Source organism: Anser cygnoides, chromosome 3, assembly GCF_040182565.1.
Source record: "Anser cygnoides isolate HZ-2024a breed goose chromosome 3, Taihu_goose_T2T_genome, whole genome shotgun sequence".
Classification (NCBI taxonomy): Eukaryota; Metazoa; Chordata; class Aves; order Anseriformes; family Anatidae; genus Anser; species Anser cygnoides.
Window position 1 is genome coordinate 78,751,309 of NC_089875.1, and position 27,481 is coordinate 78,778,789.

Below are 27,481 nucleotides of genomic sequence, written 5' to 3' on the forward strand. Positions count from 1 at the left end.
TAAACTCCTCAGCTAATTTGAGTTTTTTCATGGTAGTTTAACCACAGTTTCCAGTGAATTGAGTATTCTCTGTCATCTTGTGCTGCTTTAAAAACAGAAAACATTATATCACTCACCTCTGCATAAAACAACTTTTAAAAATCATAACTATCAGAGAAGCATGCATCTTTACACACAGAGACGTTTTTGTGCTTTTCATTAGTGCTACTCATACTTTTGCTGGTGAGAAGTATTTTTAATTTTGGTAATTTCTTAAAACTATATACAACCATATGTTAGTATCCATGTGCAAATTTCTTAAACGAATTAGCTGAGTGCAGAAAATCCAAGCAAAAATTACTGAAGTGAGATTAAGGGAATATTGTAGTGAAGAAATCCCTCTTTTTTTTGTTAGATGACACTACATGATTATGCTGATGCGAGCATGTAGGTTTTGTACTGCAATACGTGCAAATGTTTGGTCTGGGCTTGGTAGCAAAGGTGGTGGGTCCCTCTTCAGCCTGCAGAAGAGGCAGCTCCACGCAGCTGTACTGGGGGCACCGCAGCTGATAGTGGTGTGAGCTGGGCCCAACCAAGGAGGAGACCTCGTGTTTTGTTTCTCTTAGTGTATTAGACTGAAGGATAGGATTTAACTAGCTTCTGTGATGAGGGCAGTGTTTTCTTCTTTTTTTCTTTTTCTTCCTCATCCACCCAGAAGGTTTATTCATGACAATTCCCTAACGGCTTCTTCAGTATCAACCCTTTTGAAACACTCTGATGCTCCTAACACTTTGTTAGCTGCTGTCAGGCAGTAAGAGCTTGTGTGCGTTTAAATAGGAGCTTTCAAGTCAGAAGTAATTTTTTTCTAAAGTTTTTCAACTTTTTCCTTTTACAAAAATAACTTTGATTTTTAAATTTGGAATATAAAAGAAAAAATGGTCCCTGTTCTTCTGTCACGGTCTTTTTTTAACTTAATTTGACAGTTTCTCTTATCTTGTGTACCTTATAGTGACACCACATTCATGTGTTTTTATAAAAGCTCCAAAAACAGTTTCCTAACTCATCTGGGATGTGTGGCAGTACTTGGGGTGATGTTTCACAGTATGTCTTTACTGTTATGCAATGATTGCTTCTTTAGTAGATTGGGATATTTTGTGTTTCGTTGTTGTTGTTTGCTTGTTTTGAACCACCTCCCCTCCCCCGGCTTGTTTTCTACAGATCCTAAATAGGTTGTTTCTCAAAGGTGAGACGATAATTATTTTACTGGCTGGGAGCAGTTCCAGAACTACCAGTGGCACCATTCTGCCTTCTGTAGTCTTGCCATTTACGTCTTTTTAACTTATTTTTTTCATGTTGTTTAGAATATTGCTAGATGCTCTTTTGAACAAAATTCCAAGTTTGATTTTGTAGACGAACAGCCTGGCTCAGTATTTTCAGGCTTAGCTGTGTTAGCTGCATGTGAGGCCTCTTTCTGAAGGCCTTGAAGCCTGTAAAGCCACTGCAACCAGAAGAGAAAGCTAAGGAAGAGGGATGAAGTAAAGGGCTTCTTCTTCTTCCTTTAGGAATTTCATTGTATATAGGAAATAGGCTCTGTCTCTGAAAGCCAAATCCAGATGGGAATGTTGCAGATTTCTTTGCTGGCAGACGTCTTTGATTAAACAAATAAATAAGTCTCCCATTCTGATAAAGGGAGTAAAACTGGAAATGTAGTGTGGTCTTACGGGTCTCTGTCTTGTAGACAGTGGCATTTGGATGCTTCTTCCTGCTCTACCTTTTGTTCCCTGTGAACCTTGGAGGAATGCACCCAAAACACTGCTGATACTATCAACACATTAGAGTGTGGTAAGGGACCTTCAGGGCTGTATCTCACCTATGTCTAACACCCAACTTAAGTTCTAGCCGTTTGCGTCCTTACTTATAACTTGTTTTAACATCTTCAGGGAAAACAGGTCCTTCTTTTTGTCCAGATGACCGTCACAGGTAAGTGACGGTCAGTAGCCAACTCAATTGTGAATTTCTTGGGAAAGGACACTTATTTTTTGTGCTTCAGGATCATGTACTGCTTTCTTTACTTTCTACCCCAATCTCAATTTTATAATGCAAGAAGTCTTCTCAGTAGATTGCAGACAGTTTAATCTTGTCTCACAGGAGAAGAATCTGATTTATTTGTCCTAGGAGCCACTTTTCCAAAGGATCTTTCTTATATATTTTCTTGGGAAGTAACTAGTTCTACTCAGACATAATCATAGCTATTGCCTTTCTGCATAAAAGCTTTCAAACAGCAACAAAAAATAAAAAAGCAGTATTTGTTGGGATTCAATTTCTTTTTGTCTTGGGTTAAATAGATTCTGGAGGATCTTAAGTTTGGAACAAATGCAGGCAGCCTTATTAGTGAAGATAATAAGATACACATCCTCAGACCAGAACTTGGCTGTCAAAATGCCTTTCTTCCAAAGGGTTTTGAAGCGGATGGTTTTAATGAAAAACACTCCAGAACAGCAGAAATGCAGTTCTTACTGAAGCCTCTTGGAAATATTTTTTTCATCCATTTCCAAGTATAGAGGCTTTTCTCCCATTTAGGTTGCATATAGCCTGTTCAGTGTCAAGGTACATTGATACATAGATTCTAGAGGAAGAGACCACTTCCAGTTGCAGCAGCGGATGTATTAAGAGATTGCTTACACTAGGGAAGAATATACCAACCCTGACCCAGAGCAATTACTATGGCCTGTTTTTTTGTGTGGTGCCACCAAGGGAGAGAATAACGTCAGAAGCAACTTTGTGGACTTGAGGCTTTCCAGTTAAACCAGCGGCTGATTCCTTCAGAGAATGATTTGTAGGCTGTTGATGAAAAAAGCAGTTTGACGAGGACAGTGGAAAATAGTCACTGGCCTTGTTGTTCACCAGCACTTGGTTTGTAACATGGAGTTTCACAAGACTGTGAAAAGTGCTGCTATGTCTTTCATTTACTGTTCTCTAGTTTATTACAAAGGCTGGGAGCTGAAGGCAGTACTTGCTGAAGGAGGTTGTTGCTTTGCAATTTGATGAATATAGGCCTGCAGATGCATTTTTTTTTCCAGTGCTGCTGCTAGTTAATCCTTTCTCCAGGGCACCAAAGGAGAAGTCAGTAACTAAGACATGTTCAGTTAAAAGTTGATGGTACAGTGTGTGTTAATTAATGAAAATACAGTCCTGAGTTTCCCTCAGGATGGTTTGAGTGGGTATATGAGAGTGTCTAAGAAAAATATCAGGTGGTGATCTGGGTGTGTTCAAGAAAGGTCATGTGCAATGCCAACATTAGGTATTTGCTTAGGGCATCGACCTATGGAAGAGGGTGTGAGAGTGGGACTAGATCTGTTGTATTTTTCCATGAGTTGACATTCATCTCCTAAACTAATGAAATTTTCATTCGTAGTGTAAGTTTCAGAAAAAAAAAAAGAAAAACTCTTAACCTTATGGCAGAGGTGTCCACTCTAGTGTGTTGGTACTTGCTGACGTTCCATATGTTCTCCAATCCTGCATGTTTGGTTTTAGTTCATTGTATTTTTTTTTCCTTTGACAGAAGACTTCTTCAGGCCTCCTATTCTTCTGTAAGGTATTCATGGAGAGTGGCATGATGTAGGATAGGAAAATTTGTCTGTGCTTACCTGAAAACGTCCATTGTGAAATGGAAGTTTCAGCCAATATGGAATAATTTTCCTATCCTTGAAATGTGAGCAAATATCAAGCTTCTAAGGCTTATTTATACTGTGTTATGTTTAATGGAAGTCCTTTTATATGTTTTACTTTCTGTTATGATGGCCAGAGTTTAGGCATTCGGATCTGGAAAGCAAAGCATGTTTGGTTTTTCCTGTGTGTTCTGCAGTACATGTTAGTGTTGAACAGCACTTGCAAGCTCAGAGTAGTGGCATCTGTTACGGGGAGCAGAGGTGCTGAGGTACTAGGAAGCAGACCCAGCGTCTCTGAGACCTGTGGGATAAGACAGTCTGAGACGCATATTTGAAGCTGGGACCAGGCTGATATGAAAAGGTGGAAGAGATAGGGAAGTGTCTGGGTTTTGCACAGGGAGGGTTCGGAGATTGCTTTAAGTGTAACGTCAAAGGGCCAGTGGCTGCTGGAGGCTTCCTTCTTTGCTAATCAGCTGAACTTGAGGATGAGGAAGAGGGGAGGAAAAGATGGGTATCAGTGACTGAAGGACCTCTAAAATCCACTCACTGGATGAGGACCGATGCACATATAAAGAGCATGTTTCTGTTTTCAGGCCTTTTGACAAGCTTGGGAGCACTCAAGACCTAATGAATATAAGACTTGATTCTCCAGATTACTCAGTTGGCAGCAGGGTTCGCTGTCAGTTACTGGAAGAGATTTGAGGTCTGTGTGTACAAGTGAGGATGTATGTTTGGAAGCTCTGTGCATGCACTGAACCTTCTTCTGTCACTGGAACAAAGAACATAAAAATATTTTAGTTTATCGGTTTCGAAATTTTAATATTCTTTTCAAAAGGCCCTTTTAAAGATGATCTGAAGATCCTATTTTCTCTGATATTTAACCGTAACATTGTACTAATAAGATAATTTGACAATGAAATGCTTCTAAAAATGGTATTTTACTTACCTGGTTAGATAAAGGACGGGTGATTTTTTTTAAAAAGGATTTGTTAATGCTGCAATTTGGACTTCTTTGATGTGAATGAATGAGAGCTGTGGTTTTTTTTTTCCCTTTTGTGTTTTTGTGAAAACCTTGTGAGGTTGGCTGACTGTATTTGAGTTGCTTGACAAGACTGTTCCCTGCGTACTAACATACGATCATTGTCAAGACATCTTCAGTCCATTTGTTGCAATAACCTTACCTGTGAAATGTTGGAACGTGTGTATAACAGTAGTCTAACACAAGTGCATGGCAATGAATGTACCATTTGTTTTGTTAATTAGCAATACAGAGAAAATATGCCACGGTTATGAAGTAGTGTGACCTGGTAAATTCATTCTTTGGATATTTACCAAGGCTAGGGAAAAATGTAACAATTTTCACTTGCCTTTCAACCATGTTTCTTGCTTTCTGAATACTTCTGACAAAAGCACTCTTCTGTGTTCAGAAATTGGTTTAGTTACACTTAATCCCGTACTTGTGCCCAATTTTTTTTTCCCACAGATGGGAAATCCTTTGGTCCGAGGCACCTACAAAAGTGAATGGTCCCCAGGCTCGGCAATTCACACCTTGTATCAAACAAATAAACTTCCCCACAAACTTAATTCGAGTGGAAGTGAACAGTTCTCTTCTGGACTATTACACTGAATTAGATGCAGTAGTACTACACGGCGTGAAAGAGAAACCTGTGCTTTCACTGAAGACTTCAATGATTGATATGAATGATATTGATGAAGATGAGGATGAAGAGAAGTATGGCTGTGGAATGGACACTCTTAACAAACAGTTCAGCATTGTTACCCTCAGGGAATGGCCGACTAATGGGTATTTTGACAAGCTGCCTTATGAGGTGAGAAAAGCATGTTTATACTCCAATACAGTTTTTTAATAATTGAGTGCAAAAGTGCCGTATGCAGTGTACTGACCAAGAATGTTATTTTTTTCGGTTACAGTTCCTTGCATTCTTTTGTGAGTCTCCTGCGGTTACAGTATAGTTATGCCTGAGTTATGATAGTCTGTCTACTTCCGTGGGTGGATATTAACAAGTCAGTTTGCTGGTGTTTGCATTGTTACCACATTTACTTCTCAGGAATCCCTCCACCGATGTACTTTTTTTTTTTTTGCCAGTTATTCTAGCCTTAAACTTCTAGCTCTTGAATTTAGAATCTTCCACTAGTTTTCCAGTAGTACAGACACAAGTAATTTTTAGTCCTTATATTTGACAATGATGTTATAGGGAAAAATGGAAAAAGAATGTATAAATTATTTTTGCTTCCAAACCTTTTATTGGTTTAAAGTTTCTTTTCCTGATCTCTTACAAAATCCTGGAACTGCTGGAAATATGATTGCTGAATATTGTGTGCTGACCTGGAAAGTCTTACTGGAGCGTAGACGTTCACGGAGACTGGTATCATAGAGCAGGAAGGGAGAGATGATCACCTTCACCTCTTCAGAAATAAACTGGGTTTGCATGTAGTGGAGAGGAGTCTTTACTTGCTGGTCAGACCTCAGGACCTGTTCCTACCCCTTAGGCTGCTGCAGTCTGGCAAAAGAAGCCAGTTTTTGTTTTCTGAGGTAACATATCAAATGCTCACTGCTCACGGTGCTTTTGGCTTGAATCAGTTTCACTTGTGAAAGCGAAGGAGGGTGGTGAGAGATACTGTCACTGATTGCAGGGCATTTTCAGAAATATGTGACAACAGTATTTTGTTTTCATTATGTCTTTTGTTTCTAAGCTCCCTAGTTCAGCACGTGAAGGCCATGTTGGGTGCCTGTGTGCTCTAGTAACCTGCAGGACTTTTCTTCTGCTTGGAAAGAGGACAAGAATATGACGATTCTCTCTATCTTCTGTGTGTTTATCTTCTTTTAAAAGCTTCTTTCAGTTCTTGAGGGCTTATTTGTTGTTGCTACAGTGGAATAACAGATGAGGATACCCATCCTCATCGTGACTTAGCACTAGTGTTTTCTTCCTCCACAGAATCCATATAGTAAATATATTTCACTGTTGCTGCTTGTATTGGAGTAAAGAAAGTAGTTTTCTGCATATGCAAGGGCGTAGTTGAGTCTAGAACATCTTAAAATGTGTAAATGTGTTTGAAATCTTTGTTTGTCATTCAAACAACATTAATGGTAGGGAAAACTTGATTCAAATCTGGGCAGTCTTGTTTGAAAAGACTGGATAAACTGCTTTGTAATATAGCTGCCTATCAGAGGCCTATCCAAGATTAATCTTACTTTTGTTCTGCACAATTATACAGATTATCAAGATTATAGTATATGTAATTATAATGTGTAGTCCTGTTACTCCTTTGAACTCCTGCCTCCATGTGCCCTATTGTGCTTTTCTGCTTTCCTTTTTGTGTACCAGCTACCTTTTTTAATCAATTTTTTAACATGTTTGGTTTCATGAATGCATTTATATGGTCTATCAATACCAAGCACATTTTTTTTTATTCTGCTTTGATTTAAAGAACCTGAATGGCTAGAATACTTATCAGAAAACTACAAAGGAGTATTTCTGGACTGGTTTTGTGACAGCAGCAGTCCCAGTCTTCTGCTTTCTTGATCCAGATGGAATGCTTGGGTATTGAAACAACAAAAATGTTGTGCTTTGTAGTATGACAGTGTTTTATCTCATCTGATATGGGAGCAGTACTCTGCATGCTGTCTTCAAGAATGACAAGTGTCAGATTTTTCTGGAAGTGTTTGAATTCTGTAATGAAGTAAGGAAACCACCAACTCCTTCCAATTTTGATTATGACACATTACATGAAAAAATTTTCTTCTCGTAGGCTCATGCTGATTATGAATGTGCAACTGTCCTTAGTATTCATACATGGCTGTTTCTTATTTGAGCTGACTGTTTCAGGCTTCTTCATTCTACCCAACATAATTCACGAAATATGTAAGCCGAATGGTCTTCTATGCTAATCTTGAAGTAGACGACAGTTCTTCCAGTCCTCGTTTTGCCTTCAGTGTCTTTCTGAAAATTCTGTAGTCTATGAAAGCATAATCTATGTTGCTCTTCAGGATTGATTGCTGCAGTGTGAGCTCTAAAAACGTTGTTATAGTCCAGTTAGCTTCTGCCAACAAGAGAATAATGCTCAGCTCCTGGGGTGTAGAATTCCTTAGAAGAAAGTGATGAGCTGGTTGAGAGAATATTCCTTCCGTGCTCATGGGCAGTGTTGACAGATCCTTAGTAGCTGTGGAGTACTTGTGCTCTCATCATCTGTTCTCCAAAATTATCTTAAATTTGAGTAAGGATTTTCTAGGAGCCTCTTCATGTCTGTCTTTCTCCTCATTATCTTTGATCAACTTGCATTGCTTGTAAAGTGGAATGGGTAAGGCCTTAGTTTTAGTCATCTTTACAGGCATGCTTGAGACCTGAAGGCCTGAACCAAGCCTTCAAGAAATTGGAGAAATACCTGCCACAGCATACCTGTTGTGCAGTGTGAGACTCACTAAGATACTCGGGTACCAAGAACTTCTGTCCTCTGGAGGAAAGGCAGGAGAAATCCTGCATGCTGCAGTCCAAAATATATTTTTGATATAAATTTTCAATACAAAAAGGTATAAGTGATGTTTTCATCATTCCTTGAAGCCAGTTTTTCCTGAATCTGCCTAAAAGATTTATGAGCTGTTTTTGTCTACTGGGGAAGTGAGTTTTACCACTAGATATGCATTTGGCACTTACATTCCAGGAAAATTGGTCTTAAATGTAAGACATACATCCCTGAAGTGATGCTTAGAAGAACTGAAGCAATAAAAAGGAGCATTTTTATCACACAATTCTTGCATCTTTCCAGAACAAATATTTGTAGGCTTTTAGATAATTGGTAACATTTTATGCCTCTCTTTGGATTGAGAATCACGCAAGGTCTTAAAAGCTGCTTTAATGGCTGATAACCATGTGGCACAAGGTTCCCTTCGGTCAGTGGCTAATGTACTGCCAGTTGCCGTAGCAGACGAGGCTCTGAGCAGCGGCACATGGAGAAGACAGCTCTACAGCCCTAGCCTTCCTGGAGGCTTGATAATTTGTGCAGGTGGTCAGTATGATGCTTTTCTGTTCTTGGAATCAAGAAGGGGGTTAAAACCTTCACAGCCTTTCATTGCTGAGAAGATCAGAGCCTGTGCTGTTGTGCTGTAAAGCCCATTCCACTGAAGCGTTTTATGTGGGTAGGATGAAGAAAAGGGAGACTTAAATGGAATGTTGCAAAAGAGTTGCAAGGTCCTCTCTTCATGTATTCACATAAGCTATTAAGTGTGTATGCATTTGCTGGTGTAAGCTATGGGATCGTGGAACTAGGGACTACGTTTTTTTTAAACTCTGCTGAGGAATACCAAAAGCCACAGAATGTTTATTATCTACTTCCTGCCTTCTTTCTTTTCCTTTTTGTGCATGTACCCTTCATCCTTTATCTAAGCATGTCATAATAGCAGTTCTAATTATTTAGAGCCTAAGCTGTGGCAGCTCTAGTTGCAGAACAAAAAATTACAAGTAATTTGAGTCTTTCTGAATTAGTTTGTTTAGGCTAACATATTTTCATATTGGAAGGGCTCAAATAGAAGGATTGAGGGAGGAAATTGATAGAAAGCACAGAAATGTTAGGTTTGACTAGTATTAGAGGGCTGTCTTCTGACCACATCAAGTTCTACATTATCATACTATAGCCAAAGAAAGTATATTATTGGATTGAAGTGATTATTGCTTGCTACAGTTCATATTTAAAAAAAAAAAAAATTTCCTGGTTGGTAAGTAGTACTAGAAGCTGCAGCCCTGGTTAATTTTTATCCTGTGCATTGAAGCGTGTGATGGGGATCCTGTCTGAGCTTACAAGCAAACTTCGATGCAGTAGGTGAGATTTGTTTTGTTTTTCAAAGATGTTGTATTTTTGAATTTATAATTCAAAATGTATGTAAATGTTTAAGGTGTCGCAATGAAGGACTGTGGTGATGATTTAAAAAAAAAAAAAAAGGCAGATCAGATAAGACTCAGGATCCTTTTGGTGTGCAGATAGTGCTCTGAATTTGTACATTGTAATTCTCCACAACTCAGCAAATAGTGATTTGGAAGCCTCCAGTTTCTAGATATTATCTCCAACATCTGTTGATCTCATCAGATCTCTAAAACTGGGTATGTGCAGTGTTTCTCCTGGAAATGCGAGAAAGTACTTCTTATTATTTTGATTTTTGATCTATCAAAGGCAATCAGTGTTAAATTAGCTATATTTTTTCCCCTCTGTTTTTCAGTGATCATTGTTTTGACTGAACGATTTATAAAAAAGTGAAGCAATAGTTGTAGTAATTTTTCATAAGTACAGAGTAAAAACAGTTGTTTGCAGGAAGTAATGTTGTGAGATCAATTTTCAAAGCAGATAGTTTTGTGGTGTTCTTAGAATCACCGTGACCACAGCATAACACAGTACAGCACATCACGTCGCATACTCACAATGGTATCAAGTTGTACTTTATGCTAGGATATACCTACTTAAATAGTGCATTTCTGACAGAGTCCAGACTAATAGCGATTAATGGTTATTAGCCTGTAGATTTGGAACCTGTTATATTTGTTTAATCAAAAGCAAGAAAAAATACTTCATTTTCATAGTGATATTTCATTTTTTTCATTCTAGATATTTCATCTTGGGTAGGGTAGGGTTGCAATGTCCTCTATGTTATAAAGTACTCATTATAGTCATCAGTTAGTGTTAAGGAACACTGGTGAGGCATTTATAGTTTTATTCACCATTATCTTTACTGCTCAGAAATCACAAAGTAACTTTATTTTCTGTTGAACACAATTTGTGTTGCTTTGTATGAGACATTTATTACACCACATTAGTTGTAGACATAAATTTAGCTAACTGTGCAGCCTTCATTGCTGAGCTGTTTGTTTTAGAAAACCTAATAAATATTGGACGAATCTGAGGGAGAAAATACAAAATACTTAGTTGGCTTACAGAATGCAGAATATCTGAAAGATTGCAAAACAGTTGGAAAGTGTCTTTCAGAATATTGAAAATTGTTTAAAGCTAATAGGTGATCTTAGACAAATGTGTATGTGTTTAGGTATATCCTACTGCAAAGCCAAAACAGTGTTTGTGTTTTAAGCTGAGGCAAAGCAAAAGTCCAAGCAAAGGAAAAATCAAAATATCAACGTAGGATCATATCTACATTAGCTCCTAGTTTGATGCGTCTCCTATTGAAATGCTGACAACCTAAATGTCAGTTGGGAGCAAACTTTGATTATAATTTGTTAACTGTGATGTGTATATGCAGTTCATTGCTATTACATTGAAATGTCTGCTCTGATCCACAGTATCAAGCTGAGGCAGAGGTAAAAAGCCAGGAGTGTTTTTATGGGCAAGGAAGATGGAGGAGAAGAGAAGGGAAGAAGAAAGTCTTGAAATCAAGCTTGAGACAAACTTGAGTATATGCAAGCGCAATGTTTTGGCATTGGATTTTATGTTAAATTTCTGAAGAGCATGTAGATCTGTGGAGTGTTTGATATCCAAATACTAAATCTGGAGCTGAGTAGGAAGTAACACGTTTCACTTTTCAGGAAATTGAATTGTTTACTTATTTTTTTCTCTTCCAAAAGTAGAGGGGAAGAGGGAAGGTGGAAGCTAGCTGTATAAACTGGTACTGTAGAAGTACAGTCTGCTTGGAAAAAGGCTTCACTTTGGTTTTATGTCAGGCAATTTATTACAATTTTTGGTGGTTTTGTCTTATTTAAACAAATTAAAATGAAACATTATGGTATTTTGAAAGGGCCACAGGACTCTCCTCAGTTTATTTTTTTTTGTTTATGTTAATTCACTGATTTCATTTCAGAGTTTTTTTCCCTACTCTGCTTGAAAGTGCTTGTTCACTTCTAATTACACAACTTGAGTGCAGGTGCTTACAGCTGTTAAAGGCAGCCACAGTAAAGTAAACATTACTTTTCAGATTTCATTTTTCAGGTGTTTTCTCTCAGGTATCTAAGCTATGGGAGGGTGTTTTTTTTTTTTGTTGCAGGATTTTGTTATTTTCAAAAGTGAGTATTTGTGTGTGTTTCTGTATTTGTTAATCTTTCTCTAGAAGGAAAACCAGAGCTTGATAGGAGACAGGATATTTCTTCTTTTCCGAGTGTGAGATAACTCATTAAAAAATGTATATAGCGGAGCTAGTGAGAAGGGCTGGTGGTTATTCTGAAGCTGAGATGATTCAATTTGATAAAGGTAAAAAGGGGTTTTGCATTTCAGATTCGACTCTGGCATAGAACAGAAATGCTCTCAAAATATTACAGCAAGAAAGAGATTACTTCATAAAGGAAGATCTGAATGTGTTGAAATTTTTATCTAGTTGCATAGTCCAGCACGGATGGGAGAAAATTTAAGGTAGAAATCAAAACACTTTTTTTTTTTTTAGAGCAGAGGAATAAATCTTAAATTGATTCAAGTTGTGGGGAAACTGGGACATGGTATGATTTTCATGTACTCTGCAGATATGCTACCATCTTAAAGCTGAATCCAGAGAAGAAAGAGGATGCCAATTCAGTGTTCTGATCAATGGAAGTGCAGACATTGTGAAGGGAAATATGTAAACATAGTGTTTACATATATATCACTGTTTAAATTAGCATGGGTAAAAAAAACTTCTAATTTGAAAGCTTCCTGTCACTTTCATATGCTGATCTGCTTTTTCCTTTCTTGTTTAATATGTTGTCAAATTGAGAAGGCAGTGCAATCCTATTTAATAGCTAATCAATGATTTATTTGAGAAGTTACTTTTTAAGTAAAAAATAAAAAATGAAAAAAATCCTTTTGTTTGAAGTTAGAACACTTTTTTTATTCCATTGCAGTTTTGCCTTAGCATTTCAAGTGCTATATGACCATCTGACTTTTTTTTCCTGTTTTTAATATAGCTCATCCAGTTGATTTTGAGTCACCTTACAGTACCAGACCTGTGTAGACTAGCACAGACTTGTAAGCTACTGTATCAACATTGCTGTGATCCTCTGCAGTACATTCATCTCAGTTTACAACCTTACTGGGCGAGGATTAATGACACCTCTCTGGAATACCTACAGTCTCGCTGCACTCTCATCCAGTGGCTGAATTTATCTTGGACTGGAAACAGGGGAGCCATTTCTGTTTCTGGATTTAGCAGGTCAGTGCTAAATGTACGAAGTATTTTGACAAGCTCTCATTGTGGAGTTGCTGCACAGGTTTGTCACTAAGTGATTGAAAAATGATTGAAACCTTATTAAAACACAAGAAATGTCTTTGATTTACTGTAAAGCTTATAACTGTTGTTATGTAGAGAAAAACAAAAACAAACAAAAAAACCAAACAGCTAAAACATTAAGAGGTACTAGATATGGAAGCAGAAGTTGTTTCAGCATATAGTTTGCATGCTTCAAACTGCCTGTGACTGAGAGGCATCTTCCAGGGGGAGCAGTGTTTTGCTTTCTTCTGGAATTCTGAAAGACTCCATGACAGCTTAGCTGCAGAAAGTCCATCTTAGAAAGAAAACCTTTGCAGTTGTTCCACATACAGATTGAGTCATCAGTAGGACTGTATTAGAATGGCTGCAGTAATAAACAGATTACAGTGCATGCTTACAAGGTATGGGTCCTAAGTAATCACTGGAGTGCAATGTAAATGCAAATATTTTCATAAAAATGATTTAAAACACTAGTCCTGTTGGGAAACAGGGGGTTTGCAAGTACATCTTCACACTGAGTTGGAAATATGACTATGCTGTAGGTTATTAAAGCAGCAAATACGCAGGGATTCTTCTCTGTATAATGGCTGTGTTCTCTGCTTCCTTAACATATAATTTCTTGCTCTTTTGGTTGTTTGCATCAGTTAAGCAGCATCTATCAGTGCATTTCATTTATACAGAAATTGCTGCTTCAACTAAGTTAATCAGCAATGGCAGGTGAACTTGACCGATTAAAAACCAGAAATGTTTAATATATCTAAACCATAAATTCTTAGCTTTTCTTTCTTTTTTGAATGAAAAGGCTAAAAAGTATTCAAATGTTGTCTTTCCTTTGGTGCCTGGGTGCCTTCCCTGGGGTAGTAAAACGATTTGAAGAAATACTTTGTCATTTCCTTTTTCTAGAGCTTACAGTATAATCCAAGAGCCCTATGCTATGGTCTTTTGTGCTTGTTGGTAGAAAAAAGGAGATAAACATCAATTAATTGAACGGGATACAAATGTTTCTGCTAATTCTCCTAAATTTGGATTTCATATTAGATACATTATGCAGAAAATAAATATGTAAACTTAATTGAGAACTTGATGTCATGAAGTGTTTGCTTTCTGATGTGTAGCTATTAAATGTGTTTTTGAAAACTTAGTGTGACCATTTTAATTACTTTTTTAAATGTGCAGTGCCATTAAAAACTTTGTGCGGTATTAAAAGAAATGAATGTCCAAAATCAGAGAACTACAAATTTTACAATTCTGGCATATCTGGCTTCCAGTTAGTTTAAAATACCTTTTAACTAATTCGTGTGTTTTTTTTTTAACTTCACTGCTGATGTAATAGCAGCCCTGACTTGAAGTCAGCTGTTCTAAAATAATTATATCACCATTATGTGGGTATTGCAGGATCCAGGACATGTTAGTCATGACTTACCACAGTTTTTCCTCTTGGACTTTTAGACATTTCTCATGTGGCCTGAGTTTGGAGAGTTGTCTGGGGAGACTGTTGTTTGTTTTATCAGTTAACTGCTTACGTCTTCCAAAAAACTTGCTCACATTTTCAGATTGTAATTGTCCTTTTCAGAAATGAAATATTTATATATTTGTCTCTACGTGTAATATTAGAGGACATGTATGACTACATTTATTAGTGTAAAATCTTCTCTTGCTGCCTACTGCATGAATGTTTCTGAATCAGTTGGCTGGATTCTCTTCATCCTTTTTGGCTCTTACTTGGTATTGAACCTGGTATTGATGTTCATCTCTCTTTCTGCAAAGGAAATTTTCAGTAAGGCAGCGAGGTGTCCTGTGGAGTAACAAGCTGTGTCTTTTATTTTGGATTTACTTGATAAAAAGTTGTTTCATAACTTGAGGTTGAGTTCAAACTAGCCTAAATTGCTTGTTCCAATACTTCAAGTTTATCCATTTTGTGATAAGCTGCTGTATAAACAACCATGAATGGCTGTCAAGCCACTCAAATGGAGACGTAGAAGTTGTTTTGAAGAGCTCCATTATGTTATTTTTAAGGCCAGCCTATATTCCTCCATTTGAGGAGAAGGGGGGGGGTGGAAGTTATTTTCTAAATTAAATTTATAAATAACTTCACACACACTATAAATTGCTACAATATAAAATCAGGAAAATGCTAAAACCAGAGTAACTTATCTTCAATAGATAACAGGCATTTGACTTTTGCAGAACCTCTTTTTATTTTGTTTTATATATTTTTGCACTTTTTTCTCTGCACTTAGTGTTAAAATGGTCACTGTTGAATTGAAAACCAGTGGAGTTAGATTAATTCTCACAACTATACTGTTTAGCTTATAATTCCTGCTAGCAGATGCTTGTTTAAATGATACTCTTCCTTGAGATTTATTTTGGAAAATATCTTCCAAAATGTTTATATTTGTTTTTTTTCTGAAACCTAAAAGAGGTAATTCGTACTTACATCTTTTAAAGTGACACACAAATAACTGTAAAAAGAAAAATCATTTTTTCTCTTGCAAAAATATATTAAAGTAGAAACTTTTTAAAGAGTAATTTAAGAAATGACTGAAACAAATATTGTGTTATCATGAGAAGATAGAATGCTTCAGGCATATGAACATCCTGAGGCAAAGCTGAAGGTATTTTTACTTATCGATAACATCTATTCCTTAGGGCTAAAAATGACTATCATAATTTTTTCAGATCAACATATAATATAAATTAACTGAACTTTATGATTTAGAGTGAACTAAAAGTATACAGAGAAGTATAAGACAAATGAAATGAATATTTGAGCAGTATCAAGTGTCAGGAATGCAAAGCGACAGGGAATAAACGAAGATTTTGCAGAAGGTATTACATAATCAACACTGTTTCTCATGGCATTAGAGGTGGTGAACTTGTCAATGCAATGGGAATATCAGCATGGTAGGACAAGACGTGTATAGGAGAAGTGGAGTGAGTTAATTGGAGGTAGTAAATACGAAGATGCTGAATAGATGCGCAGGTGTTTAAACACCTAAATGGTGGTGGCAGCTTTAAAAACAGAGTTCTGCATGCAGGTTTCTGTATATCTTTTGTAATGTGGCTTATTTAAGCTGTTTTGCTTGAAAAACCAAAGGTGGTAGGATTTTTATTTGCTTCTAACATTTTATACTGTGAAAATGAATTCATAGAATTTAACTTTCACTTTTGTGATGCAATGTTGACATTTCAAGCATATCCAGAAATATTTCTTTAACAATTGTGTTGTCATTAAAATTTGAAGTCTTTAGTTGATGTTTATTACAGGTGTGCTTTGGCAGCATTTAACTTGGTGATGGTTTGCTATGAATCAAACTAGCAGGAAGGGTAGATAAGTTTCCGCAACATGCGTCTAATAGTCACGGAAGGTAGGAGTATTGTACGACTTGAAAGGGATTCTCATATTAAAACTCCAAACTGTTTTTTAATTTTGACAGTCTTAGTAAACCCTAGGGTTGCTGTAACTGAAACAAAGATTAAATACTGTTTATTTTGCATGCTTTTATTGAAGTAGCTTAATTTGTGTTCAGAAAAGCACAAGATCAGATACTTAATAAGCTCCCTACTTGAATGCAATGTTCTAAGATCTGATGACAAAGTTTAATACATGTTGGATTTGAAAACAACATTTTAATGATTATAATAGTTTAGAGGAAGGGAAGGTGACTTCATTTTAAAAAAAAAAACAACAACAACAACAAAAAAAGTCTTACTTTCATGTATACATACTCACATACACCAGGACAACAGAGATGTATCCCAAGCAGTCTGTCCAGAATGTCGTCTTCCTGTCCTGTGCCTCTGTCCTTCGTCTCCTAATCTGCATGTCCTGAGAAACTGCACATCCATATCTTCAAGGATCTCAGTGACCTGCCACTCTGGCTTCCACCAACGCATGCTGTTCTTCTGACCCTTCTATTTTCTGTTGTTTTTTTGTGGTACTTCTATACCTGTGTTTTCCCATTTGTTCTCTAGTCATATCAGTCCTAATGTTTTTATTATGATTCTGTTCCAGTGCCTAGCAAAATTAAAGTACGTGTTCAGATTCTACTCGGTTGTTTAACTGATCATATTTCATAACAAACATGAAGGGAGTGAAAGGAAATCACTGTAGAAATTGCATATATAAAGCATTGTTAGGAAAAGCAAGACTAAAGGGATGGATGACTATGCAGAAAAGGAGATGTTATAAATAGGATCCAGTCAATCTTCAGTGAGTAAAGGGAGAGGTATGTGAAGAAGTATTGCTTTGGATAGAAGGTGCTTTTGTTGGGGTTGGCTGTTTTCAAATGAGTGAAGTCACAGCCAGGTGTCCAATATCGGTTAAGTCTGAGAAGTATGAAGGCAATGCCACTTTTGTTGGGAAGCCTGAAACCCCATGTTCTACCTTGCCATATGGCTTTGGAGCTCTGCAGGGAAAGAAGTTAGCAAAAACCTCTGCCCCAAGCAGCCTATGAAGTGCTAACAAACTGTGCAGTTTTGACTAATGTGCTCTGTCCTGTTCTGGTTGGTGACTTCCTCAAGTTTCTCCTCCCATTTCTGTTCATTGCTTCACTTCATGCCTGTAATTTTGTTCATGTACCCTGCTGCGTGTCCCTTATTGCCCTTGCCTTTCTTTCTATTTAATATCTCCTGAAGAACCTTTTCCAAAAAGGCAGTAAAGCCGTGAAGAACAAGTGGTGAGCTCATTGCTATTGCTCTGTTTGCTCTGTCTGTGTGTTTTAAGTGTAATGAAATTAAATGTTACGAAGATAACTCTTCTAGCTGGTGAGCTTTGAGCTCTTTTCCAAGTGTAGGAGGTTAATATCGTGTTTCTCTGACCTGGTAATGTTAACTTTTAATAGTGATAGGAGGAGAGAAGTGTTGATCTGTACCAATATTTATAATGGCCAAGCCCTGTCAAATTATATGGCAGTTAACCTAACATCCATTATTGCGATGGAATAGTTCATAAAATATTTATCTGTTAGCAAATTAGAAGCTAGAGGTATAATAAATGGCAATTGACAAGGTTTTATGGAAAATATCACCATTCAAACAAACCTGATAATTTGTTGATGAAAGAAGCTGTGTAAATGTGTTGTTAAAGCACTCATTAAAGAGAAGAATCGGCTAATTGGCAATCAGCAATGAATCCATATGTCTGTACTCTGAGTTCCAGGGAATTTCCATCCTGTGTTTTTCCACAACTGTGTTGAACTCTGTTGCTGGTCTAAAATAGCAGTCTAACGTTTAGATTTCTGGTGTTAATTGTTATGAACTGTCGTGTCACTTTAGCTGTGACATTCCTGTAAGAGCCCACCAGTCTAGCTTACAGGTGAATTTGCTGTATCTGGTATGAAAACAACAAACAGGTGCTTGGTGTTTGATAAACTCCGATTTTTACAAGCTAAAATGGATTCTGAAGAGAGACTGCAGAGTTGCACTAAAAATAGTGGAAGAATCGATTTGAAGGACATACTTAGGAAAACCCCCATGGGTTTGGGGCTTCTGCCTTTCCTCAGAGTCTCTCTTTGTTTCTGTTTGTGTAAGCTCATGGGTATTGGGGACTTCTGAAGGTTGTCTTCTCCAAGCTCCCACCTGAAGCGCTGCTGTCCCCAGCACTAGATCAGGTCGGTCAAGGTCTCCGGTGACTCTCAGAAACTTCCAGGGCTGGAGGATTCCCCCGGAACCTACTTTCCCCTCCTTGTTGCAGAGGATTTGCATAATGAAAGTAAGGCCCAGGAGCTGGGTAATGTGCAAGATGAAAGGAATCAGGAAGGGTGATGACAAATGGCAAGTATGATTTGAGTGAGTAGTGAAAAATAAGGAAAAGGGAAGGTTTGAAAGCTTGGATCTTCAAAGAGATATCAAGTCCTTCATTATTCTTTAGTGTCACTGACAAATGCCTCCCTAAACAAACTTTTATTTTCTCCCCTTGAAATGATGCTTTTGCAACTTGTTTTCAAGGTACAATTGCTTCTTTAAGGCTGATATAGTGACATCAGTGTCCTTCTGTCATGTATAGCATTATATAGCCTTCTGTTTCTGTATGTGGTCAAAAAGTATAATGTCTAGGATGCATACGTTAACGTTGATGAAACAGCCTTGACTGTCAGACCACCTTCAGTTTTTGAATATTGATCTCTAACTCAGTTCATTAATTTGGTCTTCTGAGTTTGTACAAATTTGATTAACGAGTAACTTCTTCAGAGTGGTTACGATTAATTTACTTTAACCTAATCATGTTTTCTGTTAAGTAATTGATGTGGCATAATTGCTGTGGTCTGTACGATTCTTAATGCTGAAGAAAGTATTTCCTGTTTTTTTGTGCTTAAGGTTTTGACAGTATTCAAAGACTTTCATTACAAAGCACATTTATTTTTTTACTTAATGTGATTTATTGCAGGTTCTTAAAAGTCTGTGGCTCTGAACTCGTTCGTCTTGAGTTGTCTTGTGGCCATTTCCTGAATGAAACATGTTTGGAAGTCATTACTGAAATGTGTCCAAATCTTCAGGAATTAAATCTCTCATCATGTGATAAAATACCACCTCAGGCTTTCAACCACATAGCCAAAGTGGGCAGCCTAAAGCGTCTTATTCTTTACCGAACAAAAGTGGAGGTAGGAACAAGTATTTTTTAACTTTTTGATAAGTCTTTTTAGTCCTGGTAAAATTATTACTTTTTCATTGCTGAAGAAGTGAACTAGAATTTTGTATGTGAATTCAAAGGTAAATTAAAAAAAAAAATAGACTCAAAGACCTAAGTATTTTTTTTAAATAACTAATGGATTTAACAAACCAAAAAATCAGCATGAGTGACTTTTCACTGGCTGTCTGAAGCAAGGTAGTAAAATCATAAATGTGAAGGTTTTTCTGGTTCTTTGAAGTGTACTCCACACAGACTGTATTTGGCAATATAATTGGGGAAATTGTCATGTAACTTATGTTACATTGTAATGTAACTTACAGTAATTATCAACATCCTCTGCTTTAGAACAGCTAGCTGCTTGCTAGATTCCTACTGTCTTTGTATATTAGCAGTATTTGTGACATGGAACACACTCTTTAGAATACTTTCCAAGTACAGTTTAAAAATTACTTCCTTACATAATTACTCAACTTCCCAAATCAGCATTATAATCATTTGCAGCATGTTCCCTGTCTAGGATGGAATGTTGTACATGTTAATTGTAAACACTGTTGTAGTTTGCTCAATTCAATGAATGTTGTAACCTACTAAATACAGCAATTGGGATCCAAAGCAATTCCATTATTTCTCACTAGCAGCATTACTCATGTACTACAACCTTACTACTACATGGAAGCTCTCATACTCATTGTGGGTTTTTTTTTGCTGCAAAAGCTGCTGCTTAGCAGAGCTCCAACGTGAGGGGAAAAAAAAAAAAAACGCATCTCTGCAGGTTCTGGGTTAAAGGTTTTTCGGAAGAGTTAACTTGTGTTTATTACTTCTGTTTATGTTTTCATTACACAAAATTGAGGTTTTGACAGTGGGTTGTGTTGGGGTATTCAACTTAGTGCAACAGAACTGGAGCTGAACTATAGGTCATGCCTCATTTTCAGGATCTCTAGGGGGGTATATGAAGTTACAGTTTATTTTGCTTCACTTATAAGTGGTTAACAGGTTAACATAGGTTACAAGGTTAGTTGCTTTTTGTTGTTTTTTTTTTTTTTTGATAAACTGTATGTACTTTTACATCCAAGGTCTAGACAGCTGTCTGCAGTGGTGATGTGGTTAATGCAAGGTAGTTAGAGGGTCAGCTACCTTGAATTGTTGGCATTTGCTTTGGGGTACGTAGGCAATTACTATGAAGCCAATGTCCCTCAATAACTTGTTACTTTATTGTTTGTTCCATGTATTGAAATCTTACATAATTATTATTGTTTAATTCTAACTAAAAATTGGTGAGCCCTACTTTTAAGTGCCTTATGAATAGAACTCTGAATTGCTCTACTCTGGGTGTATCTATTCTGTTTCTAGCTCTCTAGTCTCTCTGTAAGTCTCGGATAAATCTCCTTACATCACTTTGTGTGGGAGCTCTGTAATAAAGATAATTCACACAGCTTTTTCAGATCTGAGAGTCTGAAAAGTACTTTCGTCTATCAGAGAAAAAAGATCATCTTCAACGATCTGAGATTATTGTATTGAAGGTAAAGATTATTCAATCAACAGTAGAAACAAAATTATACAATTGTCTTGATTTTACTCAGGTAACTTTAAAAAAAATCACATTTGTAATAGTGCAGCAGCTGCACTATATTCTGAAAATGCTTGGTAACTTTCATTTCTCAGCTATTGCTTTGCTGAGAAGAATTTGAAATTGGATTGGATGTAGATGGTAAAGATTTCCTGACTTTGAAAACTTTAAATTGTGAAGATTCATTTGTCTTTCATGTGTGTATTTACATGAATCTGCTTGTAGCTGACAAGAAAACTCATTTGTAATGAAACTTACTCAGGGTAGTGCTTTGATTTTTTTTTTTTTACGTAAATATAAACAAAAGCTAACCAAGGAAGATAAATTTTTAGAGAGATAGGTAGACAATTTGGATAGGATGCTTTTGTGATACTTGTTAATCTGAAGGGATTGTAATCTTGTAATTAATCTCCTTGATATAGAATTGGGGTGATATGTTTGAAAATGTGAAGAGGGAATTAATATGGAGAGAGAAAAAGGTAGGTAAAAGGTTGACTGAAATGAGGTGTCCAATGAGGGATCAAAATTTTCTCTAATTGTGCAGTAAGATGCACAAAAAGTCAGTTACTGAAATTGAAACATAGTGAAATGAGATGAAATGGGAAGAGGGATACCTTTTGTGGTTGTTATTAGTCTGACAAATTTATTGTCGTAGCTGATCAACACACAAGTTGAATTATTTAATGGAAGTGATTGTATTTTTGTGTGCCAAAAATGGCAATAATAAAGAGAAAAAAAAAGAAAAAATAGGAATTAAAGCTTTAATTGATTTTTAATGAAGCATCCCTCTCCATGTTATTTGTGATGCCAGTGAAAAAGGGGCATTCTCTGTAGTCATCGGTCTCGGTGTAAAATGCAGTACTGTGCTAGAGCACATCTGCATAAATAGTACAACTTGTGCTTCTAGTTGTGAATTTAGGCGTGTGATTAAATAACATATGGAATATAATGAATATTCCATCCTTGTCAGTGTAGTCATGAAGCTGTTTGTGTTCCTGCATGATGCTTTATAAAAAGTACATCATGAACATTAACATAAAAGAAATGGTATTTTTTCAAGTATAGACAAACTCCCATGTTCCTGTCCAGGTGTAGGATCTCCTTAATCAAACTACATCTTGCTTTCTATTTCCTTTTTTTTTAATGAGAAAAAGGAAAAATATCTTTGAACATTGACACTTAAGGCATTTGTCATACTTTTCTGTTTATATAATTATGACACTCTTGTATAAGTTCTCAGAAGATACTCTGCAGAAAAATTAATGATTGATTTTTACGTATCAGGAGTAGAAAAACAGATTTTGAGGAAAACAATATTGACAATATTATGTAATCACCTGAACAATTCTTATGACAGTTTCTTGTTGTCTTAGCTGTTTTCTTTGAATAGGTTTTGTCTTTTAAAAGCATATTCCCATTGTCTCTGTAATCAGAGCTCCAAATGTTAACTGTATGCTTTCAGCAAAATGGGCAATTGTGGTCTACTTACTGTCTCTAACCTGAAAAGTACTGTGTTAATATTTTGGAAGACAGCTGTACCGTCTTGAAGAGTTTATGATCTTTGGTCCTAACCCTGCTGATTCTTGATTAAGGCCATATACAATGTTATTTCCTGAGTTACTGGGTGCAAGTTTCTGTGTACAAAGTTAGTTTCAAACTTCTAAAGTGTGAAGCTTCCAGCACCCTTGAAGTATTCTACCCTTTCTGTTGCATGGAGTGTTCAGTGACTTTCAGTAACTTGTAAGGCCCAAAACAAGAAAAAAATCTTACATCACCATGCTCCTCCCTACTAAAACAGCTGAAGTTTTCAGTGATTCTAATTCAATTCCGTATCTGCTTGAAATAACTTGTAACTTGCTTTGAGAAACTAATCCCAACGCTTTGTAAATCCAAGTCCTGCTAGCTCAAGACCGCTATTATACTTGTGAGATTTTTGTGCTGGTGGTTTTGGTATTTGCTGATACACGACTCCTTAATGTTTATTCATTAAGAACATACAGCATAATTTAAGCACTTGTTGGCATTGATACATTTAACAAACACAATGAACAAAGATGGTATTATTGTATATAGTAATGGGCAATGCACGTCTTCGTGGTTTGAGTATGAATGTTATCTTGATTTAATGCTTGAAGTATTCCATCCGTATAGACAATGCTGCCAAAATTGTATTTTAAAGAGACCAAAACCACAATTACAGCAGAAAAACGTGAGTCTCCTTATTGCTGACTGTAAATTTTAATCTATTACACATGTAATATACAATCTTATTGAGCGTTCTTTATAATGTGTGAAGAAAACTTTTAAAAATTTTTATTATAATTGACGTAAGAAATGAACTGAATTAAAATCAAGTTATATTGGACAAAACTTTTTGTACGCATTTTAAAGCACGTGTTTTATTTACAAGTTATATTACTGATATCTCTGACCAAGAGCAAATTTGGAACTTGAGCATCTGTTTGGAAACTTAGCACTGGAGGATTTTAGATACCAAGAAGATAAGTAAGAATCTTAGCAGTAGATGTAACAGCCCTTATTTTCTTATGTCATGAGCAATGAGAGAGTTAATACTGCCATAAATTCATTCTACAGACTTTTCAGAAGTAACCTGTTATGGGTGAAGCTATGCTTTATAGAGGTATTGTCTGAGGCTTTTCAGCATGGATAAAACTTCATTGGCTTGGGCACAAATCTTTAGGATTAAGAGTTGCAAACAAATGGTGAAAAATAGTGAAAGCCTTTAGCTAACAAGTAGGTTCTCAGAAGGAGGTTGAGCCAGTGACAAATGGTCAGGCGATGCAGGGCCTTAATGATACCTGCTGATCCCATGACAAGCTCATAGGGCTGAATTCATTTGAGTCTGTAAAGTGAAGGGTGAGAGGGAAGAATGAAGGTGTAAGACGGATCTGCAGACATAAGTGAGGGCATAATTTGACCAAATGAAGCAATCAAAATACAGTAATTGAATCAGCTACAGAGACTATTACTTTCACTGACCTAATTCAGTAATTGCAGTGTTACTGTGTCCCTGGCACTGCCAAATAGCTGTAGAGAACAGAAAGATGCCCCTGTACATCCTGAATCCTATCTTGCAAATAATGTTATGCTTATTTCCGAGGAGACAAGTGGTTTGACTTCTGAAAGGCTTTATCTGAACGCAACAATAAGATTAATTCCAATTTCATTTCCATGTACTCCCTCTCCTCTCTTAACTGATGCTCATACAGTGTTCATATTACGTCTGTTTAAAAACCGCCAAAATTTTGGAGACAAATTGTGTAGCTGACCAGTTACTTCATGATCTCAAAAACAGTCCGATAGTTCAAGTACAGTGTAGTCTTAAAAAAAAAAAAAAAAAAAGACAGAGGGGTAGGGCAGCTACCCTAAGCTGATTTTTAACAAATGTTTTCCAGTTCTCACTCTTCTTATGTTCTTCTCCATGCTGTATCTTCCAAGGAGGTAGCTGATGGATGCTTGAGGCTTTCAGTTCTAATGCCAGCTTATACTGTAGAGGAAAATGTTTTTGAATCTGTAAATGGAAATTGTCTGTTGGTGTCTCTGTCCAGAAGATAGTAGTACACCAATGATTGTGGTGATAAGAGGTGGGCTGGGTGGTTATCTGCTTCTGCAGACATCAGTTGAGAAGGCCTTGAAGGGACTGTCAGCAAGTGTAGAAGACAACTTTTTCAGTCTGTTTGGAGAGGCTATCTGATCTGGGTCACCAGAAATCCCTTCCAACATTCAGCATACTGTGGTTCGGTGACTTGGTGCTGATGGCGCTAGCTGAGGACTTAATACATGAGCTTTGGTCTCCTGATCCGTGACTGGGGTAACAGCCCGTTGCAGGATGCACAGTTTCTTTATGCCTCACGATTCCCATCTTTAAAATTTCTGTAATAGTGCTTTCTCACTTTGCCTGTGGTATGAAGATACACATACTGAAGACTTTGAGATTCTCTAGTATGTGTGGTATATATAGAGTATAGGGTACTCTACATAGGTAGTCTTCTTGCAGTACTGTACCTTAATACAAGCTTTTCTGTGCTTCAGGAAGGTCAGTTAGTTATAAAGTTCTACTTTTTTCTCTGGAAAAAAAAAAAGAAAAGGATTGCCAAGGAAAGGTTGCTTAAGAGTTTCAAGTGTTTTTATGAGCTAAATGACTAGGGACTTTAGTGTACTATCTCTGTTTTGGGACTATATGGGTGTCTTGTTCTTCCCAAAGGCCAGAGGAACTACCTTGGAAAGGAGGAGGTGACCTTTTCTACTTGCTTTCTCATGAAATGAGACAAGTTAGCTTATGCTTAAGCCATTCAGTTCCCTAAAACAAATCTGGCCATCGTTTCATTCTGATTTGGCTATGGCTCCTTGCTATTTTCACCTTGTAGCATGAGTAACTGAAAAGCAACATATAGGAAGGTGAAAATAGATGAAACCAAAAGAAAGTGAACAACTTGAATAGTTTCATTAGGCCTCTAGATCCAGTTTTATTTAGAGAAACAGTATGTTGTCTTTAGTGTGCTCTTGAATGTTCATGTACTATCCCAAGATTTGTTATTTCTGTCAAAAAGAAGATGCTCAGGTTTATCCATAGAACACAAAATCATAATAGTTGTCTGAAAATGAGTGCTTTCTGGGAAGGTGTAAAATAAAAAAAGGTTTCAGGTGTAAAAACTTCCTGAAAACCAAAGCTAACACTGTGTAACTGTCTAATTATTCTTTTTATTTTCTTAACTGGTTAAACCAATGCCTGGCATGTGGTTATGAACACACACATTGTCTCTCTGAACCTTTCATTCCCTCTTGTGGGATCTTTGTTTTTGTTTTTCTTGTGAGGAGTCTTATTAGAATTGCCTTTAATCCAGTTTCACATACGGAAATCAATTGCTATTCCAAAGATACTGTAGTCACGTGTAGTAGTAGCTGTAGTTTAAAATGTGGACTCAGTGATATGCTGCCATGGAGATTATTTCTCTCCACTTTATGCAGGAACGCAGAGCAGTTGCTATTCACTAAGATGTTTCTGGAAGTCCCAAAACTGAGTTAACATTTCATTAAGTGTCTTGATTAGTTTTTGCTGCAGTTAGAAGTAATCATGTTCATTTTCTGAAATGTTTTGGCAAGAGTTGTATATGACAGCTTGTAGTAGGGAGAGAAAGCTGCCATATGAAGGAGGGTAGTTCAGGACGTTCCTTTTAGGAGGAGAGTTACCGGTCCTGTCCGTGTCAGGTCGTTATCCCAGCGGCAGGAGCTGTTCATTTCCCCAGCAGTGGGATGGAGGAGATGCATGCTGCCAGCCCTGCCTTCGGGCTGCCCCCAGGTAGAGCGCTCTCCTTCAATGCCTTTGGGCTCTGCACAGGGTGCACCACAGGACTGCATTCCCAGCAGAGCTTACAAAGGATTTTCTTAGTTTCCTTAGCTCTGAGGTTTTTATTCTCAGAACTTTGAAATTTTAAAACATCAAGCACCGAAACATGAAGCCTTTGGCTTTCTGAGGACAGCCCCTGATGGCAGGAAAGCTCCACCTGCCAGCTGTGTGCGAGAGCACTGGTCCCATGGGAGGAGAGAGGCCTTCCAGATGCTGCACCATGCGTTGTCTAGCCGTTGCTTGAGGTCCGATGCTTTACTCTAACAGCCATCTTCCTTATCCTGTTTTTCTGTCCTTCACCTATGAATAGTTTGACTTTTGTAATCTGAGGACAGTGACAATGATGGAAATGTAACTGTTCAGAAAGAGGCACTGAGGATGTTCACATTAAAAGGTAATGTTGGGTGTTTATTCTTGTAGATGAAACAGGTAAATTTGGTTGGTAATAAAGCAATATGTCTTATTTTTGTTGCTTTTCTTGAGGTTTGGGGTGGTGTATATATGTAAATTTAAACCTTTGGGGAACACGAGGAAAGCTCCTGCCTAGATCATGACTAAAGGAACCTTCTTGTGCAGTTCTGAGAATATTTTGAAGGATTGACTTCTGAGAATGTGGATGCAACTGAAGGGCTGAGAGACGTGGTAGATTTCATTGGCCTCACCTTAGTCTGTAGGTCTCCAGTTCTCCTTTCCATCTTTCTCAGATCCTAAAATTTCAAGGAACAAAACGTTGACTCTGATTTTTATTAGGAAGACACAATGCTTAAGAGTACTCTGCAGAGTTACCTCTTCCTCATCCACTTGCCACACTTACCCTCCTCATTCAGGAAGGGTTGGTTTTTCTGTCTTGGATTTTCACTCAGGTTATTAATTCTTATTAAATAGAATAATGTTGTCAGGAGTTCTCAGATAAATAGCCTTCCAAAATATAACTGCTTAGTATCCCATGTATACTGTCTGATGTCCTATAGTAAACATCTAATTGCTGTATCAACTTTCTCAGCTAAATGTGTTGAGAAATGTGAATTTCAACTGTACACGAACAGCACGTTACAGCTGTTGCTTGGGTACTGGGTATTTG

At 37.1% G+C, this 27,481-nt stretch overlaps 1 protein-coding gene across 4 annotated transcripts in view; it reads left to right on the forward strand.

Annotated features, from left to right (window-relative positions):
• Positions 1-27,481, forward strand: part of FBXL4 (F-box and leucine rich repeat protein 4) — a 56,180-nt gene that overhangs the window by 9,471 nt on the left and 19,228 nt on the right. For all 4 annotated transcript variants that reach the window (XR_007164337.2, XM_048066637.2, XM_048066638.2 and 1 more), the window contains exons 4-6: positions 5,131-5,476; positions 12,533-12,777; positions 19,223-19,436. Coding sequence is in view for 3 of the 4 variants with exons in the window: in XM_048066637.2 (XP_047922594.1) it covers positions 5,131-5,476; positions 12,533-12,777; positions 19,223-19,436 (805 nt within the window). In the remaining variant the exon portion in view is untranslated. The remainder of the gene's footprint in view (positions 1-5,130; positions 5,477-12,532; positions 12,778-19,222; positions 19,437-27,481) is intronic.